The sequence below is a fragment of the Mytilus galloprovincialis genome, chromosome 12, assembly GCF_965363235.1.
Source record: "Mytilus galloprovincialis chromosome 12, xbMytGall1.hap1.1, whole genome shotgun sequence".
Taxonomy (NCBI): Eukaryota; Metazoa; Mollusca; class Bivalvia; order Mytilida; family Mytilidae; genus Mytilus; species Mytilus galloprovincialis.
The window spans coordinates 23,901,956-23,923,234 of NC_134849.1; the positions used below are offsets into that span (position 1 = coordinate 23,901,956).

The 21,279-nt window shown below is 31.3% G+C and overlaps 1 protein-coding gene across 1 annotated transcript; it reads left to right on the plus strand.

The window, feature by feature from the left end:
* Positions 1-963: 963 nt before the first annotated feature.
* On the plus strand, positions 964-13,639 carry LOC143054625 (uncharacterized). The gene is made up of 7 exons (XM_076227640.1): positions 964-1,611; positions 2,792-2,842; positions 4,746-4,829; positions 5,679-5,762; positions 8,264-10,830; positions 11,583-11,703; positions 12,417-13,639. The coding sequence occupies exons 1-7, from the start codon at positions 1,233-1,235 to the stop codon at positions 12,422-12,424; spliced, it is 3,294 nt and encodes a 1,097-aa protein (XP_076083755.1). The 5' UTR covers positions 964-1,232; the 3' UTR covers positions 12,425-13,639.
* Positions 13,640-21,279: the final 7,640 nt, after the last annotated feature.

Below are 21,279 nucleotides of genomic sequence, written 5' to 3' on the forward strand. Positions count from 1 at the left end.
GTTGTAAAATTGTCTCTGGCTCAGACGTACTTATAAATATAATTACTTTCTGTGACTGTATCTTACATTAATTTGTAGGATCCTTAACTATAGATAATTTAGCTGATCTGTAAGAATAACATCTCCATGCCTTATATATCATGTACTGTAGTACACATTTACAGATCTAACATTGTTGGGTTGATGTTTAGACGATTGGTAAATACATTATGTACAGTGCAGGCGATTTAATTTCACGATATCTTAGAAGCATGGTTTTGAATCCCTGCGAGGGAAGAACAAAAATTTGGCGACTGCATCTTACATTAATTTGTAGGATTGTTTCAGACTAAATTTATCATATCTTTACCACAATAAAGGAAACATTTAGCACTAGTTCTTCATATATATATATATATATCTTTTTTAACTGTCAGAGAAAATGCATAACTAGCGAAATTCAAAATAAAGAACATCATCTTGAAATTTGTCATTGACCTAATACTTCAAGTAAGGATCCATTGACCTGAAATCAAATGACATTAAGTTTATATGCTTATGGTTTATGAGTTACAAAACCATGACAAATTTTATTGGCAATGGTAGATACCTAAGCACCGCTTGGATCCAAATTAGCCAACCATTCCTGAGGATGTAACGACTAATTTAGACAAAGGATTTTTTCGACATCTTATTTTGTTATTAAGAGGCAGTGCCAGAGAAAACCAGGCAGAACTTGCAAATTTTGTTCAACAACCATTTTGGGATAAATGTGTTTTTCCATTGTTTACACTTAGTTAAGTAAGGAAATAGCTCTTTTAACAGTCAAAATGGGTCATTTGTCATTAAAAATTAACTTTGATTTTTAGTAAATTTGACTACTTATATAGTGAATTTCATGTGTTAAAATCTAAAAATATACAGCCTCTAAGAGAACAAACTTTTGATAGTCTAAACAGGTGTAATGAGAAGAAAAGAAAATGATATTAACATTTCTGGTATCTGTCCATTTATCAATTTGCAGAAGCATGAAAGTTGTTAGAAAGTGGTAGGTTTTTATACCTTTTTGGTCTTTTAGACATATCAAAAAGGATGCTCTTCTGCTAAGAAGATTAATAAACACTGTGAAGTTGTTATGACAATGTTGTGAAAAACATCTGCTGTGCATTTTCTGTAGAATTTTTACCTTTTAACTTTACATTGCAATGATATTTTTATATACATCTACACATTTATATATGATTTAATGAAGAATGGAATTCTGTGCTGTTGGGAAACTTAGTTTGTCACAGGAACAATGTAGCCGGTCTACAGGTGACTATGAGCTTTTGGGAAATTTAACACTATCAATACAGGGGCATTTGAAAAGATTAAAGATAACAGGAGAAATTGAATCAGAGGGGAGGCTGATAGCTGTTCGCCTGGGTATTTTTGATGAACAAAGTAAATGGGGAAACCTTACAGTATGTTCCCATCACCGGAAATTACTCGGCGTTCAATGGGCACCAAAGGAAAGACATACATGCCAGTACCCTATGCACCAAGGAAAAGGAAAGCCTGAGCGTTCAATAACTTTGAAGAATTCCAAAGACATCCAGAAATTGTATGGAAAAATTCTACAAGTTGGAACAGGTAAGGTTGAATAATATTTTTTATGAAATGATTGTTGCAGAGAATGGACAAATTCTGAGCTTTATAAATTGTAAAATCATTTTATCTCCATTATATGATAACCATTCATCTTTTGTAACACTTCTCTTCTGACAAAAATGTCTGACCAAAATTTAATTTTAAAAATTCTTAGAAAAACAATTAACTTGCCCCTTACAGCCTAAGAAAAACAGTCATTGCCTGATAACATGTATAAAAATTTATATTATATAAAATAATAGTAACATGGATGCCATTGCATGCTCATTTTAATTTTCTTAACCAAACAAAAAAATTTTAAATAAAAAAGATCAAAAGAAAGAATTTCTCATTCTCTGTAAACAAATATTGTATTGTTGTCCATTTAATAATGAAGACTTGATATTTGAATAATCAATTTGTAGATAGACTTCCATAACCATGATAACTCTTGAAATACAACAAATTGAAATTGATTTTTTAATAAATGAAGTGCACATATTCAAAATTCAGGTATTATAGATAAGAAAATGCCTAAAAATAGATTATTATAATTTTGATTTTAACATGTTTTAAAATCAATATAAATTATTTACATGTAAATTGTATCATGTGTATTGCAATGAATAATATCAACAAAAACACACTCACAGACTATCAAACTAGTTGTACATGTATTTTGCAGGTTTCTCTACTGCCTCCAACAATTCGAAAAAAAAACAACACTTTAATTATTGTAAACCATATTGTGAACATGGTATTTGAATTGATACATGGTTGTGTTTTCATTTAAAAACAGTATATATTCTTTATGAGTTTCTGTAGACCGCAAGCAGTGAATTGATGAGATTTACTGTCAACAACTTTGAACCAGGCACTTAAACTGTAATTTTAATATACATGAATGTAGATAAAGCAAAATTTGGGATTAAACATGTATATCATAATATGTATATATATCAGGTACAGAAAATTGCACCATTTTCATCCCCCATCTTTATATATATCTCTTCCTCCTATTCCTTTTTTGGCATTATCCATACCATCTTATTAGTTCACAGGAAACAGTATATTATGTACATTAGTATAATCAGTATAACTCAAATTTGTGCAAATAGAACAAGACGAAAAATAACATAATTCATGTCGTTTTATTTTCATGATCATCTTATTTTTTTCATAGGAATATGCCAGACATGCAGGAAAAGACACACTGAAAAGATGCAAGCTCCAGGTACATGCCCGTACGAAATAAGTAGTAGGATTCCACCTAGACACTAGTAGGAATGAAGTAGGAATCTACCTAGAATCAAAGGTTCTGTATAGAAAGTAGGCGGACATGGAAAATGAACAAAATTCTGACTGGATTATTTAATATTCCTACTTCCAAAATCCTACTACCTACATTTTTGTAGGTGGAATTGTAAAAGTCTGTATGGATTTTTTTCTGTTTTGAAAATCTGGTTTGATTATTTATTTTCCTACTAAATGTTTAATTTACCAGAATTAATTTATAAATTCCTACCAGAAAATCTTTCTACCTGGAAGTTATCTTGAACTGGATTCCTGTTTGCTAATGACACACATTTTCCAATGTTAAATGCAAGCAAGTTCCAGTTCACAAATTCAAAAGTTGGAGGGGAAAGAATGAAAAGTTGTGTTGGAATACAATGCTGCAAGCTAGGGTCACACAACGTGACAATATAAAAATGTAAGAAAATATGCCTAATCAAGACTAAAGGTAGTTCGTACATACATTCAAGATGATTTTTTTATCTGCCTGCCAAAAATATTTAGTAATCAATTAATAATTCATTAATAGTGCATAATCTTACTCATTATTTGTTCATTAAACTAATCTAGATCTACATGTTTATGTATAACACTTTTTATAGCTTGCATATATCATGTATATTGCAGTTTCCTTAAAAATTCATTTTTTTAAAAAGGAATTTATTCCATGAATTTCCTTTGTTCTTTGTTGTTGAGATTCAAACTTATCATTGACCCAGTTGGGTATTTGTGAATATACACTTACATTTTGTATATTTTTAGATTCCTACCAGAAACTATTTTTTTCTGGGTGGAATTTTGAAAAATTCCTACCAGGTTTTCTAGTAGGAATTTTATTTTCCTACCAAATTATTCCTGCTAATTTACATATTCCTGGTAGGAATATACAATATTCCTATTAAGAAATTCCTGCTAATTTAAATTTTTCGGCTATTTTCCGTGTGGATTCCTACTACTGTCTGACTAGAATGTCACTCTTTTCTGGTAGGAATTCAAAGCAATTTTCCTACTATATTCAGTGTACATTCCATACGGATTGTTTCATACAGGTGTACACATTGGTTTAGTGATTTCAACTTTCATTGCTCTTAGAAATTTATCTGTGTTTAAAGATTTTGTTGCTACAATATACATTTATCATATGTGATGAAAAAAGAAAAAAGAGACACATGTAGAAGGTATCAGAAACAGTATTCATAAAATTGAGAATGGAAATGGGGAATGTATCAAAGAGTCAACAACCCGACCATAGAAATAAACAACAGCAGATGTTCATGTTTATTTATATAATACACACACAAATACTACATCACTTTATTGCTGTTCTTCAGTTTGTGTTAATTAGAATCCTTCATAACATTCTTTAAACATGTAAAACTCAAACTTCATATAATTCCTATAGATAGCAATAGAAAACTCCATTGTCAGCACAAATAGAAAAAAATGAACATGTTACATGGTTTCCTCTAGGCTCTAACTATATATAACAAGCCTCAATATTTTTGTAATGCCCAAACACAATATACATATATATATAGATATAATATATATATGAATATATGTTTTTTTAATCTGTGAGGATGTCTGTACGCACATCTGTCCTGATTCAGGTTAAACATTTTGGTGAAGGTGCATTGTATTTTAGGCATAAATTGCAGTCACATCTAACATTTCTTATCACATGCATGGCCTTTCTACTGTACGTACCAAGTAAGTCTTATGACACTGTTTTCATGGTTTGCTGAGCATGAAAACACTAAAAAATGAATAAATTAATACTGGTTTTTTTTAGTTAAGTTACAATTCCTCTGTTATATTGTGTTTACAAGGTCATTTTTTTTTAGAATGCAGTTTTCAAGAAAATTCAGCCAAGAGAACATTCAGTCTTGTACACAAAACTGGGGAATTTCAGCAAGATCAGATACAAGGTGAGTATAAACAAAACACAATACTGAGACATCCAATATTAGTTACCACAGCTTATAGCAACAGACACTTCATCAAGTAACACGAATAAAACTTTGCCTTTAGTAGTTTACTTTGTGGTCAAGTCCTACCATACCCGAAGCCAATGTCAATGTTCTGTTTGAATTGTGACTGTTAAAGTGGAGTTTGTGAATCCAACACCCCCCTAGTAAATTCCTGGCTATGGGTCTGCCTACTGTAACCTATCATTGTTTACATCAACATTGTTTGGTCTTGAATGGAGAAATGTCTCATTGGCAAACAAACTATAACATACCACATCTTCTTTTTTATATATCACCTCATTTTTATACACTTGATAAACAAAATTAACAAACTTCTGTAAACAACCTTTGTACCTAAGAAACGGAATTTGCAAAGAAACAGCAACCTGAACAATAAGAAAAAAAGGCCACAAACCGTGGCGGATTCAGAATTTTTCTTAAGTGGGGGCCCACTGACTGTCTAAGAGGGGCCCCACTCCAGCCATGCTTCAGTGATTCCCTATATAATCAATAATATTTTTCTTAGAAAAAAGGGGGGACTGGTACCCCTCTAAATCTGCCTCTGACCAATGAGTTTTTAATGCAGCAAGATATCAAGAAACCAGGAGTAGGCTTTACCTGTTCTATTAACAATCAGACTCCAGTATCAACAACTGACCAATTAAATACACCAATAACAGTAACCCAACATTAAAACACACCAGCATCAACAATTTTTTAATCTGATTTTTTATTAAGTTAAGTTAAACATCTATTAGAGTGTGTATGTATAATGCCAGTAATTTTACAACCCTCAAATCTTTGTAGAATGCTGTATGGAAGAAAGTTCCCCTGGAAGTGCCTTTGGAAGTTTACCCATTACTGAGGATTATCAACAGGATCAGATACAGGGTGAGTATGATATCAAAAGAATTTGAAAAAAATGGTTTTATTGCACTTTAATATTAACAACTGATTATGACAATGACAACAAACCATTAAAACATACCAATCTCAACAATCAACCAACCAATCAAACATATAGTATTTACAACCAACCAATTAGACAGAAGTATACACAACAAACAGTATCAACATCCAACCAATCAATAAACAACTAATTAAACACACCAGTATCAACACACAACCAATTAGACAGAAGTATACACAACAAACAGTATCAACAACCAACCAATCAATAAACAACTAATTAAACACACCAGTATCAACACACAACCAATTAGACAGAAGTATACACAACAAACAGTATCAACAACCAACCAATCAATAAACAACTAATTAAACACACCAGTATCAACACACAACAATTAGACAGAAGTATACACAATAAACAGTATCAACAACCAACCAATCAATAAACAACTAATTTAACACACCAGTATCAACACACAACCAATTAGACAGAAGTATACACAACAAACAGTATCAACAACCAACCAATCAATAAACAACTACTTAAACACACCAGTATCAACACACAACCAATTAGACAGAAGTATACACAACAAACAGTATCAACAACCAACCAATCAATAAACAACTAATTAAACACACCAGTATCAACACACAACCAATTAGACAGAAGTATACACAACAAACAGTATCAACAACTAACCAATCAATAAACAACTAATTAAACACACCAGTATCAACACTCTACCAATTAGACAGAAGTATACACAACAAACAGTATCAACAACCAACCAATCAATAAACAACTAATTAAACACACCAGTATCAACACACTACCAATTAAACAGAAGTATACACAACAAACAGTATCAACATCCAACCAATCAATAAACAACTAATTAAACACACCAGTATCAACACACAACCAATTAGACAGAAGTATACACAACAAACAGTATCAACAACCAACCAATCAATAAACAACTAATTAAACACACCAGTATCAACACACAACCAATTAGACAGAAGTATACACAACAAACAGTATCAACAACCAACCAATCAATAAACAACTAATTAAACACACCAGTATCAACACACAACCAATTAGACAGAGGTATACACAACAAACAGTAACAACAACCAACCAATCAATAAACAACTAATTAAACACACCAGTATCAACACACAACCAATTAGACAGAAGTATACACAGCAAACAGTATCAACAACCATTCAAATAAAAACAAGCATCTACTGCAAACCAATATAACACTCCAGTAGCAACAACCAACCAATCAAGCACATCAGTATAAACTAATTTAACACACAAGTAAAAAAAAAACACCAATTTAACACACAAATATCAACAAAAAAGTAATTAAACACCCAAGTATCAACAACCAACCAATTTAAAAAAACACATATTTATCAACAACCGACTTATATGACACAAATATACACATCAAACTAGTATTTACAACCAACCAATCAACAACAGAACTATAAACACTGAAGTTATCAAGCAAACCAGTATCAAGAACAACCAAACAAACACAAAAATCCCAATATCAACAACCAACCAATATAACACTAACAGCAACAACCAATCAATCTAGTACACCCACATCAACAACCAATCAATCAAGCACATCTGTATCAAAATCTAACCAATTAGACAGAAGTATACACAGCAAAGTAGTATCAACATCCAACCAATCAACCACACAAGTATAAACACTAAACTAGTCCAGCAAACCTGTATCAATAACTAACTGATCAGATACAAACATGTATAAACAGCAAACTAATAAATCAAACCAGTATCAACAAACTTCAATCCATCACTTTTCAACAACCAACCAACCAACCAATCAAACCATTCAGTATGTACAACCAATAAACCCATCAAACTACCCAGTATAAGCAAACAACCAATCAATCTACCTAGTATCAATAAACAATAAACCAATGAAACCATCCAGTATCAACAAATTAATCAGCAACCAACCAATCAAACCATAAAGAAACAAGAACCAATTAATGAAACAAACCAGTATAAACAACTTTTAAAACAATAAAAAAAAAACAGTTTCAACAACTTATCAATAAAAAAATAGGAATCAACAACCCCAATGGTTAGGATCATAATCTAAAAAATCAATTCTTTCTTTTGTATTGTGGTACATTGTATGGAATATTGATATACAATTTCATACAGATCCATACATTTATACAAAGTCGTAGATATCAATTCCCTTATACTTAATTTACTGTCTGCAAACAAAATGTTTACAAACAATGATGATGACAACACTGCTATAGTTTATCTGAACGCAGTGCTTTTGCAATATAACAAACATGAAAAATGGAAAAACTTTGTGACATATAAAAGAATATGAAAATCAAATTTATAATTTATCTCTTAGTTGCATATTATTGATTATGATTGCACTATCAAATGTGTTTTCTTTTACCAGATGGAGCAGTTTATCATGGAACACAATCATCAATAACATCCATTTACACCTCTGATGGCAGTGAAGTATGGGAACCATCCCAATCTAGTACCACATCATCAACAGTGGATAGCATACATATCTTGAATGAAGCAATTGAACACATGTCTTCTGGTAATATAAGTCCTATTAAGAGTACCCTTAGAACAGATCTTGAAACAGCAGGAAGAACCACAAGATGGTATTATAAAAGAAAGGCAGAGGAATCAATTGAAGCTCTCTTAGAAACAATTGCCCCAGGGCAAGGTTTAGAACTTTTAAAATTAACAAAATTTTTCAAAGGTTCAGATAATGAATATTGTGAAGATGAAAATTCCCTGACAAATTTGGCTTCAATTTATGAGAATGCTGAAACATGGCAAACCAAAAGGCAAATCTTAAGTATAATGACAGACAAGGCTTCAAAACAAGAACTCATGAACATCATTCCTGGTCTAACTAAATGGAGAATTGATGAAGCACGAAAACATTCCAAAGAAAAAGGAAGTGGAATGCCTGTAGGAGATAAAAAATTAACAAGAGAAAGATTATGTCCTTTAAAAATAGATCATTTTATGGAATTTATTTCCCAACCACACTACCTTCAAGATGTTGCTTATGGCACAAAAACTATAAAACTCTCTACTGGAGTTATATTGACCATTCCAAATGTTGTTAGAACCGTTATCCACACTAGACTTATAGACACCTATACTAAATTGTGTTCAGAGATAAACTACCTTCCATTGAGTGAAAGAACACTATTTAGAATACTTAACCTTTGTGCAGCTTCTAAAAGAAAAAATCTGGCTGGATTGGATAGTGTGATGCAAGCTGGAACGGATGCATTTTTGAAGCTTGAGGAGATAAGAGTTCAACTGGGGGATGTTTTTGTAGATAATACAGGGAAAGACGACATACAAGATAGTAAAAAATATATTAAAGGAGACTTTAAAACACACCTAGAAATGTCAGACAACTGTTCCTTCCACTGCATTACATTTGCACTTAGTGATCCAAAGGAGAAAAGTTATAGAAGCCAATGTCACCATAACCATCAAGACAACTGTGATAGATGTTCCAAACTTGAAACAATTTTCAGCAAGCTTGAAGAAAAGATTAACTCTGTAATTGATGCTGATCTTCAAGAAGAACTTAAACATGATCTTAGTCAATCAAAAATTAACATTCACAACTGGAAAAACCACATTATCAGATCTGCAAATCAAAACAAAGCAAAAACCAATATTATTTCAACACTGTCTCCCAACCAAATCTTGATATTTATGGACTGGGCAATGAAATACATTCCTATCATTGACAGAGAAAGTCAAAGTGAATGGTTTGGCAAGAAAGGATTAAACTGGCATGTGACAGCTGTTTGCATAAGGAAGTCAGAGGAAGAAGGTATGAAGATTTATTGCTATATCCACATATTTGATTCATGTACACAAAATTGGTACTCTGTCGCATCAATTCTAGAAGATGTCCTTACTGTTGTAAAGGAGAAAGATGACACCATTAATGAGGCTTATATAAGGTCAGACAATGCAGGTTGCTATAAAAGTGCTCCTCTTTTATTGAGCTTACCAGGAATAAGCAACAGGTCAAGAATCAACATTAAAAGGTATGATTTTAGTGATGCACAAGGTGGGAAAGACATATGCGACAGAAGAATAGCTCCAATAAAACAACATATGAAGGCATATGCCAATGAGGGACATAGCATAAAAACAGCAAATCAGATGAAAAAAGCTATTGAATCCTATGGTGGTATAGCTGGAACTTTTACTTGTGTTGTAAAAATCAATCAAGAAAAACAGACTTTACACAAATGGAAATGGCCAGGAATTTCAGAGCTTTCAAACTTTGAATGGTATGATGATGGTTCACTTAAAGTGTGGAAACAGTATGATATTGGACCCGGAAAACTGATCACAGCAACAGATGTGCAGAAAATGCTATTTAGAAAATCTCAAAATGAAACTGAATTGGTTGTTATTGAACCTTTTATTGCAGAGTGCAAGGCATTTAAGGACACATCCAGTAGTGTAAGAGTAAACAACCCAGTTAAGTATTACTGCTCAGAGCCCAATTGTATCAGCTTTTTTTCTACAAATTTACAGCTTGAAGAACATTTAGATGTAGGCTGTCATTCCTATACCCTAGAGCATGAGACTACGTATGACAAGATTACGAAGAAATGGGGACAGCTTTGTACATCTGTCCAACTATCAAACATTCCAAATAACAGCAACACGGGTAATACAGAGTGTAATGAGAATATTGTCAGTAGTTTACAGACAGGATGGGCCTTAAGGCAACAAAGAAAATCAGCTAGGTTCTCAATTAAACTTAAACAACACCTAAACAGATTATATGACAGTGGTAATAGAAGTGGAGACCGAGCGGATCCTTGCAAAGTTGCAGAGTCCTTGAAAAAAATGAAAGATGCTGAAGGGAAGAAAGTTTTTGATAAAGACGAGTGGATCAGTGCACAGCAGATAGCAAGCTATTTCTCCAGATGTACATACCAGAAAAGTGTAAAGGTTTGTAATAATACTTTAATTAATTTTGACGGTGACCATAAATATTATTTCCAAATTGAAAAAATATGTTGATAATATGAAAAGAAGATGTGGTATGATTGTCAATGAGACAACTTTTCACAAGAGACCATAATGAGACAGAAATGAACAAATACGGGTCACCATACAGCCTTCAACAATGAGCAAAGCCCATACCACATAGCCAGCTATAATAGGCCCTGAAAATAACCCTTCCAAATAATATGCCTCTTATATTTGATAGGTATATGCATATAAATGGAAATTACTTGTTTCATGTTCTACTAACCATATACAATGCCATTGTAAAATTAGGTACTATTATAAGAAAAACTATTAATGAATGTACCATAAATGTATGCTTATACTTCATGTGACTGATAAAAATACAGTTTAAAAAATATATAGTTAATGGCATGATTATTTATTTAACTATTCATCTGAAGACTGTGTCAAATTGATATACCTATGTCATCTTAGATGTAAGGCAATTCAATGAATACAATCAACAGCTACATAATACTAGCAACTGCATTTTACTAAACACAAAAAACACATAAAGATATGAACAAAGTTGAAACACTAAATAATAGGTTTTTGAGTGACAAAAGGCACACCAGTTGCAGGGGTTACCATTTAACTTAATTGACTGATTTATGATATTATTGACATTTACAGGGCAAACTATTTTTTTTTTTTTAACTTTAATGAATTGTGCACCTTTCAATATACAGGTACAAGTCATTGAGACAGAAGAAGATGAAGATCTGAATGAAATTATACAACAGGTGCAGGAAATAGAAAATGAGAGAAATTTGACACTTCTACGTCATGAAGTTCTAGAATCCTTACAAGGTAACTGTTCATAATGTAACAATATGTAATGATAAAACGCTCATCCTTTTCAACAGAAAACAAGATAATATATCCACAGTACAAAGATGCTTCACTCACCATTATTTTCTATGTTTAGTGAACCATGAAATTGTGGTCAAAACCCTCTTTGGCATTTGATTTTGGCAGATTATATCATGATAAACATTTGTGTACTACGTTTTAAAGTTGATGTGACTTCAACCTTATCATAAACTACCTTTGCCAGAATTTTTAACCTGAAAATGTACTGTTTTTACACTAACACAATTTTATAAGTTTAGTGAACTGTAAAATTTGGGTCAAAATCATAATTGAACACTGGGCTTGCTTTGTGGGGGACATAGAAATACAAGACGTCTGTCTGTGTGTCTGTTCGTCTAGTCTTGTTAGCACTCTCACAGATACACTTCTTGCCAGATTTTTATAAAACATATCAAACATGGATGCTGATCAACATTTTTAAAAAGTCCCTTATAAATCCATATCTTCTGTTAAAAAAGTTCACAAATATCAAAAAGAACAATGAATACCATTTATGGATACTAGCAGTGAAGTAAAACAAACAGACACAAAATTTTGAGCAAGGGTGGTATACAATGCATATTGATGGCTGTGTCTATAATTCAGAAAGAATAGTAATTTTCTGACACTTGTTTAATTTCAATATATTTAAGCTTTATACTCTTTTTCAGATAATTAAAGTTATGGCATGAAAGCTACAGAAAAGGAAAACAGCTTATGAACATTATAATGTCTTTTATTAATGATGGTTGTGCAATTAATATGGAAGAAACTACTGGGTGAAAGAATTAATGCCCATCTCTTCCTTAAATTGTATTCCTATCACGTGACATGTTAAGGTTTTCCTAATGTGATTTTTGATTCCCAATATTTAAAATAAGGGGAAGGTTGTTGACACACAAAACTGGGAACCTGTCATATCATTTGCTCATAGTTTAGTAGCTGGCCTCAATATCAATGTAACGTATAAGGTTTGTATGCCCCGCCGCTATGTGATGGGGCCATTAAGTTTTACCCTTATCAGCTTTGTTAAAGCTTACATAACATAATGTACATCCTCAATAAATTCTTTCTCTAACCTTAGTTTGTCAAAATCAAATGTTATGCAACTTATTATAATATACACAATGCTTATAACAATAAAACACAGATCAAATTCAAAATTGGGGAGTGTCAATTTTACTGTTCCTGAGTTATGCCCCTTGATAAACATAAAAATTGCTAAATCTATCGTTTCTTTCCTTTAATTTTAGTTTGTCTCAAACGAATATTTCGAAACTTACATACAATGATTATTACCATAAAAACAGATCAAGTATGAATTGGGGAGTGTCACTTTTACTGTTCATAGTTATGCCTTTTATAAAGATAAAACATATATATTTACATGCAGGGGCATATAGATTTGTGGCCCGTGGACTCATTCTTTCATTTTTTGTTTGTAATATTTCATTAGGTGACCAACTCGCTATAAACCTATAAAATAGAACTTCAAACAGTGGTACTCACCACATGGAGATGAGTGTGAAGCTAACACCAAGGGGAGACAATTTTAAGCAGAAAAGGAGGGTTTCTTAGTGAGGTTACTTACATGCAGTTCCAATTACCTCCTTGATAATAAACTTTTTAATTTTAAATATTTAAACAAAACAGATTAAGAAGAATCTACATATTGAAAATAAACACTTAGCTTTAAGGTTTTATGTTAGATTAAACTTGAAGTCAAATATATAAAAGAGTTGTGTATGCTAAAAAATGTGTTTCTGCTTTTGCAAAAAAAAAAATGTAAACTCATCTAAAGTTGATGTAGATGAAAGTAGTTCTTTAAGATTGTTTTGTGTGATATTAGTTATATAATGAACAAAATAAATGTTCACAAAAATGTTGATTTAATTATGCTTTAACATTAAATTGTTTGAATAAATGTTTTCAAATTTAAAGAACTTGTCAGATTGAATTTTATCCTTGCATTCTTTCAAGTGTCATTAGACACCAATCTTTTACTGCAGATACAGCTAGTTGCAGTTGCTTGCATTACAGGGTTATGTGTATATTGTAACCTTGAACTCTTAACATTTTTCAGATATTCAGCTCTGGGTGAGAGGTTCGTCACTGTATTGATAACCCACTGGTGGTCTTTGTTTTTTTTGTACATCTTGGTTTGGTTGTTATCTCTTTGACACATTCCCTGTTTCCATGCATTATTCTACTTTATTATGTGAGGGGCAGGATTGGACTATAGAATCACTAAATCCTTAGTTTTATTGATAAGGTGTTCCTGTGGCTAACAAATATAAATATGGTATCAGAAAAGAGCCACAGAGGATATATCAATATAAACTTGTGGGAACTTGATATTAAATGTCAACTGTCAAAAACCATGACACAAATTTAGTAAGAAGGTTCAATACCCTAAAAGGAAAGTTGGGATAAATTTTGGGATGATGGTCCATGGAACACTACACATTGTCTGGAGGTGCTGCACACATGTGCCAAATATCAAAAGATTTTGTCACAGTGCAAACAAATCATGCCCCCTTCACAAAAGTGTAAACAAAATCATCTTTTTACTTTGAAGTCAAAGGTCAAAGTACAGCCAAAAGTTGTATTGTAGGTATCTGTGGCATTGACTTGTGATCTACATGCCAATTCAATGAGAATTTTCTTGCATTTTCCAACTAAGTACTTTCATGTTGAAAATTTGTACAAAAAAGGCCAGGAAATGTATAATGTACATTTTATGGTTGCTATGGTAACCAAATGAACAAAGTGGTGACAAGACTGCAATTTTTTTTCTTTATTTTTTTTCATCAAAAACTCACTTAAACATGATAAATACAATAAAGATGCAAAAGTTAATGGTACTTTGCAACTTAATCGATGTAATAACATTTTGGTTTGACAAAGCATAATTTTCTCAATTTTACAATTTTCTCTATTTTTGCATTTTTTTACATTTTTTTTTTTAAATAAAAAAGATATCAAAAGTTTTATTTCCATTATGTTTTACACCAACATAGAACTAGACTTCCATATAGGTAATTTAGTCATAAGTGGTGTTTTCCTCTGGTAATGAATAATTGAAAACGGTTGGAAACTGGGTTTTTTTTTTCAATTTTCCTTATTTTAGCATTTTTTTACCTTATTTTTTGAAAAAAATCAAAAAGATACCAAAAATTTTATTTTTATTATTTTTAACACCAACATAGTACTAGACTTCCATATAGATAGTTTAGTCATATCTGCTGTTTTTCTCCGATGATGGATAATTGAAAACAGTTAGAAACTAGCTTTTCTCAATATTCTCAATTTTCCTTATTTTAGCATTTTTTTACCTTATTTTTTTAAAAAAATCCAAAAGATACCTAAAATTTTATTTTCATTATTTTTTACACCAACATAATACTAGACTTCCATACAGGTAGTTTAGTCATAAGTGTTTTTTTTCTCCGATGATGGATCATTGAAAATGGTTAGAAACTGGCGTTTTCCCTATACATTTCAATGAAAATTAGCAGTTTGAGCCCTATATTGAATTTCATTAAAAAAAAGGTCAAATTCATAAAAAAATTTAAAAAAAATTATATTTTCCCAGTCAGTATGTTATACTGAAAGGGTAAAATATATGTTTGACCAAATTAATTTTTTTTAGTTGAACAGTCCTGCCTGGTGCTCTCTGACATTGCCTCTTAAGAAGACGACACAAAAAATGAACAGTAAATACTCTTACAAAGAAAATTAATCGGCTAGGCAAAGAAATTTAAAAACGCATAAACTGTACAATACAATACAAGAAATATCTAATCGACATATTTCGAAATAACAATTTAAAGTAAGAACAAAATTTGGCGGAAGAAAAGAAAAATAATAATCAGAACAATTGCCATAGGTGTTTCATGGAACAGTGGAAAGACCTTATAATGGGAGCAGGACAAATACAATAGTTCTTTCCGCAGAAATATGGAAAATCTTATAAAAAGAAGAACAAATACAATGAATCTTTCCACAGGAAAATGGAAAATCTTATAATAAGAAGAACAAATACAATAGGTCTTTCCACAGAAAAGTTGTAACACCGGATTTTTACTTTTATTTGCTAATTTTTCACTTAAAATTCTTATTAAATAACGAACCGACATAATTTTCATACATGTGTATAACGATCAAATGATTAAAATAACATACATCTCTACATCCGGGACACATAATGAAATATATGCAGGCCTAGAATGTTAAGACTATTTTAAGTTAAAAGATAACATATATATTAACAGTCGTGTAAGACAATCACGAAACGAATGGCAGATTAAGCCTGCGTAAAGTTTCAAATTTCCTCGGATGCGACATTTCGAATAAGACTTATTACAGGATCTGTACTTTCATGAGAAAACAATCAGTGCACCATGTGGAACAATTCCGGAACACCTGCAACGACCCCAGATTTTTTTATGGAATTATACTTAAGTTTAAATTGATGTGTTTTGGTGTACTGTTTGTCTGTTCCTTATTTCTGGTTTTGTCCATGGCATTGTAAGTTTGTTTTCCACATATAAATTTGAAAATTCTTTTGTTATCTTTCTCCTTTCGTTTAGTCTAAAGATATAATCAAGTACGTCACATATTTTGTTCGACACAAAATATGCAACAGCATCCAAAGACATTGTTCTGATGTTTGAGCTGTTTTTTTACAAACTTCCTATTATTTGAATTCATTATAATACATTGTACAAAAGAGACATAACATCTTAATGGCAAAACAAAATTCACAAGTAAAATTTAAATTAAAAGAAGAGAAACACCATAACGATACAAAACCCTTCATAGAAAGCTTACACATGCATTACATGAACCACATTAAAGACACGAACAATAAACAGCTCCTTTGTTCCTTTGTGTTGCTCATAAAAAGTTCCGTTTTGGTGATTACGCAATAGAGGAACAGATTGTTCTAAAGAAAATTTGAACATATCCAGTGTAATCTGTGACACATTTTACTCATGGTCAATCAATCAACATAGTAAAATAGTAAAACGTCGATAACTGGTGAGAAGTAATATAACGATTTTTCTAAAGAAATTTGGAACATATATCCAGTGTATTAAATCTGTGGCACATTTAACACACATATAATATGTGATGTATTTGAAAATCATTCAACATACGTATGTATGTGTCCTTCTGATGTTCGAAACAATGACTTCAATTATAACATGTCGAAACCTAGATGCAAGAGCCTTTCCAGTGAAAAAAAACCCCTAGAATCATAATAGGATTCGCAAGCTCTGATAAATCTGGGAGATATAGTAAAATAATAAAACATCGATAACTTGTGAGAAGTAAAATAACGAAAGTATCGAATTCCAAGAAAAGTTCAAAACCGAAGACCCTATATCAAATGTCATACTGATAAGTACACAAACATCTCACGACTGAACATTCTTCCGAAAGTAACAATGATCACAGAACTAGGTGATCAATGTCTTTTATTATGTTTTTCACACGTTTTTTTTAATTTTAGGGTCTGAAAGAAAAACTAACATATAACCATCAACAGCAGCAGTATGGGTTGTATCATCTTATGTGTTCATATAATTAACGTGTTCATTTGCTTATAAAGAGTTGATTCGAACATTTTTACCACTATTTGTATTTACTGACACAGGTGATATGCGTTCATTTTTACATTATTAGTACTTAAAAAGCAAAGTGTGTACCGGATTAGGTTTTGATACAGTAAATGTACTTAATCACGACAGCAGTAGAATACCGCGGTTCAATATTAATACATCTATTAAAATCGGACAACAAACAAAAACCGATAGAAGCACATAAACTGTAGAAGAAAAACGGGAACACAGTCAGTATTCTACTTCGTAAAACATTTATCCCCGTCTTCCGTTTTGAACTTTTCTTGGAATTCGATATTTTCGTTATTTTACTTCTCACAAGTTATCGATGTTTTATTATTTTACTATATCTCCCAGATTTATCAGAGCTTGCGAATCCTATTATGATTCTAGGGTTTTTTTTTCACTGGAAAAGCTCTTGCATAAAAGATAAGTTGAAAACATTGTTTTTTATGATAAAATACTTCGTTATTTAGCCGAAAACTGAAAAATGCAAATTCCGGACAGAAAAGAAACAACAGTATAAAAAAAATATTTTTATCAACTTTTTCATCTTATTTCTTTTTCTGAAAGTTTGTTTGGATTTTGTTAAGTTAGTTGAGTTTTATGTCTGGTATGTATTTCAACCCTAGATGACCGCATTATCCAGTTATGTCTGTTTGGGCTGCTCAGCTAAGTTTGTTCATATGAATAATCAACCCAGATTTATTTCACTTTATTTTTGCCTGCATCAAAAAAGAAATATTACAATTGTATGTCTTTCGGTTCTTTGGTTTTAAGGGTCGCGCGTTTGATGTTTAATGTTTTTTTCCTTTTTGAATTCACCTAAGATTTTGATAGTTTCGTGAGTACTTGAATACAGTGACTTTTCATTTTACATGTTTTATCTTTCAAATTGGAAGTTAACATTCATATCTATCTTATATTAAGTAATAAAATTGAGAATGGAAATGGGGAATGTGCCAAAGAGACAACAACCCGACCATAGAGCAGACAACATTAAAAAGACTATTTGAATTACTTAGTTGGACTTCTGGAAATGGCAAAGAAAAAAATCATGATACCGCAAATACAGGCAGATTAATATGTAAAAAGACGAATATTTGCTCGTTTCTTGATGATTTGCAGCATTTGATCTTGATCAGCTTCTTCACATTACTGCATCCAAATGACAAAAATATTCGTTATCAGAATGTCAATATTAAGAATCCATCATTGCATTCATTTGAAGTTCAATATTTGTTGATATCAAATATGTGTTCTAATAAATGATATATAAGTGAGCTGTATATGGAATTGAGTTCAATGCACATATCAAAGTTAACAATTGTTCATGTTCTTTATAAACATACAACTTAAAGTGACATTAGAAGGTTTTAATGCGATATGATTGATATAAATTAATCAATATCATATCTACTGAAAATATTTTCTTGAGTCTTGAATTCTTTCTTATTTAAAAATGGTTTGTTGCATGCAAATTTGTGAAAAACCCGCCACATTCTGTTGTTGCCTGTCCCGAATGACCCGCTGATGCATACATTCTTTTAAAAGAATTATGGGTTTGATGATGAACCATGAGATTTTGCACAGTTCTACATGTATATCTATAAGTGATAGTCAATTTAAGCTTTTGACCCACTCTGGAAAAATAAAGGCAACAGTAGTATACCGATGTTCAAACGAACTCAGACTCTGTCTGACAATCAGTCTAAATTTTATAACCATATATTTATTTATGAAAGCAAATGATAGCTAGAAAAAATATTTTAAAAACATATAAAATGTAATCCGACGTTTTTGTAAATGATGACGTTATATAAGATTTCATTTCTTTAGCAAAATGAGCTCATGATATAGTCCCCGGTTCTTTTTTGGTGTTGGTGTTTTAGTGTTTGGTCAGTGTTTATATTTTTGTGTAGCGATTTTTGTTTTGATTTTACTTTTTTTTTCAAAAAAAAATTCTTAATATCTGGTTTTGTATCACTTATGGTTTTTGATTGTCGAAATACATGTATATTCTTCGCATATTTTGCTATCTAAACAACAACAATTTTTTTACCACAGTTTTCAATATGTTTCTTGAGGACAGCACATTTAGTCAAACAGGACCGTACATAACACCAATGTTGTGGTGCATTTTCATCTAAAATGATATTTGTTTTACATATGTCAACCACAGTTTATTACCTCGTTTCAAAACGCTGAAACCCTTTGCAATAAATGTCAAAGAAAGTATATGACATAAACGTTCACTAAAAGTCAGACTATTTTGTACAGTGCTGATACATTCCCCAATGGTAACACTTTCACCTAGTTTTAAAATGTTGTGTTATTGCTTTTGACCTGTTTCTGGTGAAGAGCATAATGTAGATTACCTGAGCATGTTATATTTTTTTTTTATTGCAATGACAAATTCTACACAAAACAATATTACATGCTGTAGTTAGATCAATTGTCAATCTGATTGGCTGACCCTTATCCTTTTTCAAATTCGTTATTCTAACCATAGGTTTTGATCTACATTTAACATTTTCAAATTACGTTTCACACTTAAGCTATATTGTTAAATAACATTGTATCTTGCAAAGATGTTGGAAGCCAATACATATTTCAAAGTCACTTTGGTGAGGGGTTGATGTTTAATATGGACGCACGAAGACAGAAGATTTTATGTCCATTTCTTATTGTGCTGAAATTATACTCTTGTCGATCTAATCATTAATTATTTGCTCAAGCATATTTACAGTGACACTGACGATGAACTATGTTTTGAATCAGTCGAAACCAAACATGCAATTTTTTGAATCCATGCTCTAAGGTGTCATATCTTTTTTTTCAGTTAGCATTTAAAAGACATTGATAATAGGAAGCATTTTTCAATATCATATACTTTTACATTGAAGTATTTTCAATGTATATACATTATGTTTCTAAAATGTTTTAAAAAAATTATTTGAATAAAATGTGTTACAAATAAAAAACAAAACATCTGTTTTCCATGCAGTTATAATCAAGTGATAAACATAATAACATAAAAACAGATTATTTCGTTCATCGTGCTATTTTTTAAACTTCAAGCCGTCGAAAGTTGCCGAATTTTGCTTAGATTATTCATTACAAAAGTTTAGATAGAATTTTAAAATCAAATATGAGAATTTAGGTTTTATATTATGGTCTGAAAAATAAAAATTAAAGTGATGTCACAGAACTTGTTTTCTTTCTACATTTAAGAGATTAGAATTTCACTATCATTTGATATAAAATTTCACTACAAAAGTTATCTACCTTTATACGGTTTAATGAAAAAATTGAATCAAACAAAACAATTATTTTGAATTGGTTAATACAGTGTACAAAGTGCAATATTGTTTTTTCATTCAAACGAACAGCTCTACATGTGAATTGCAAATCTGTCTAAATATTTGCACGTATAAACCACAAACAAGACCGCATTTGTACTGGTGTTTTTCAATCCAAGATGGTGTTATACATATGATCTACCTTAAATTACCGAGTAATGAGTTCTAAAAGTTGTTCGAAATCTAGTCTGTTTCGAAATCACACACATGCATGAACACAACTAAGCAATTATATTTCACCAAATTTCATTTTTCAATCGTTTGCTAAATGCCAAAGAATGATATAATGTATGCTGAATGAACAAAAATATTTATTGAACTACTATTTGTTCAGTGTCCAAAATTATTTCTATGTTATTTATTGGTACCAACATGCACGATGGAAAACGGAATATTATTCTAAAATTTTGTATGACTGTTATACGGTCAAAAGTAAACAAAATTGAATAGGACGAGCATTTTAAAGTTTCAACTTTTAAAGGCACATATAATGAATATTCAAGACGAAACTAATGGAATACTTTGAAATTGACATCCCCAATCAC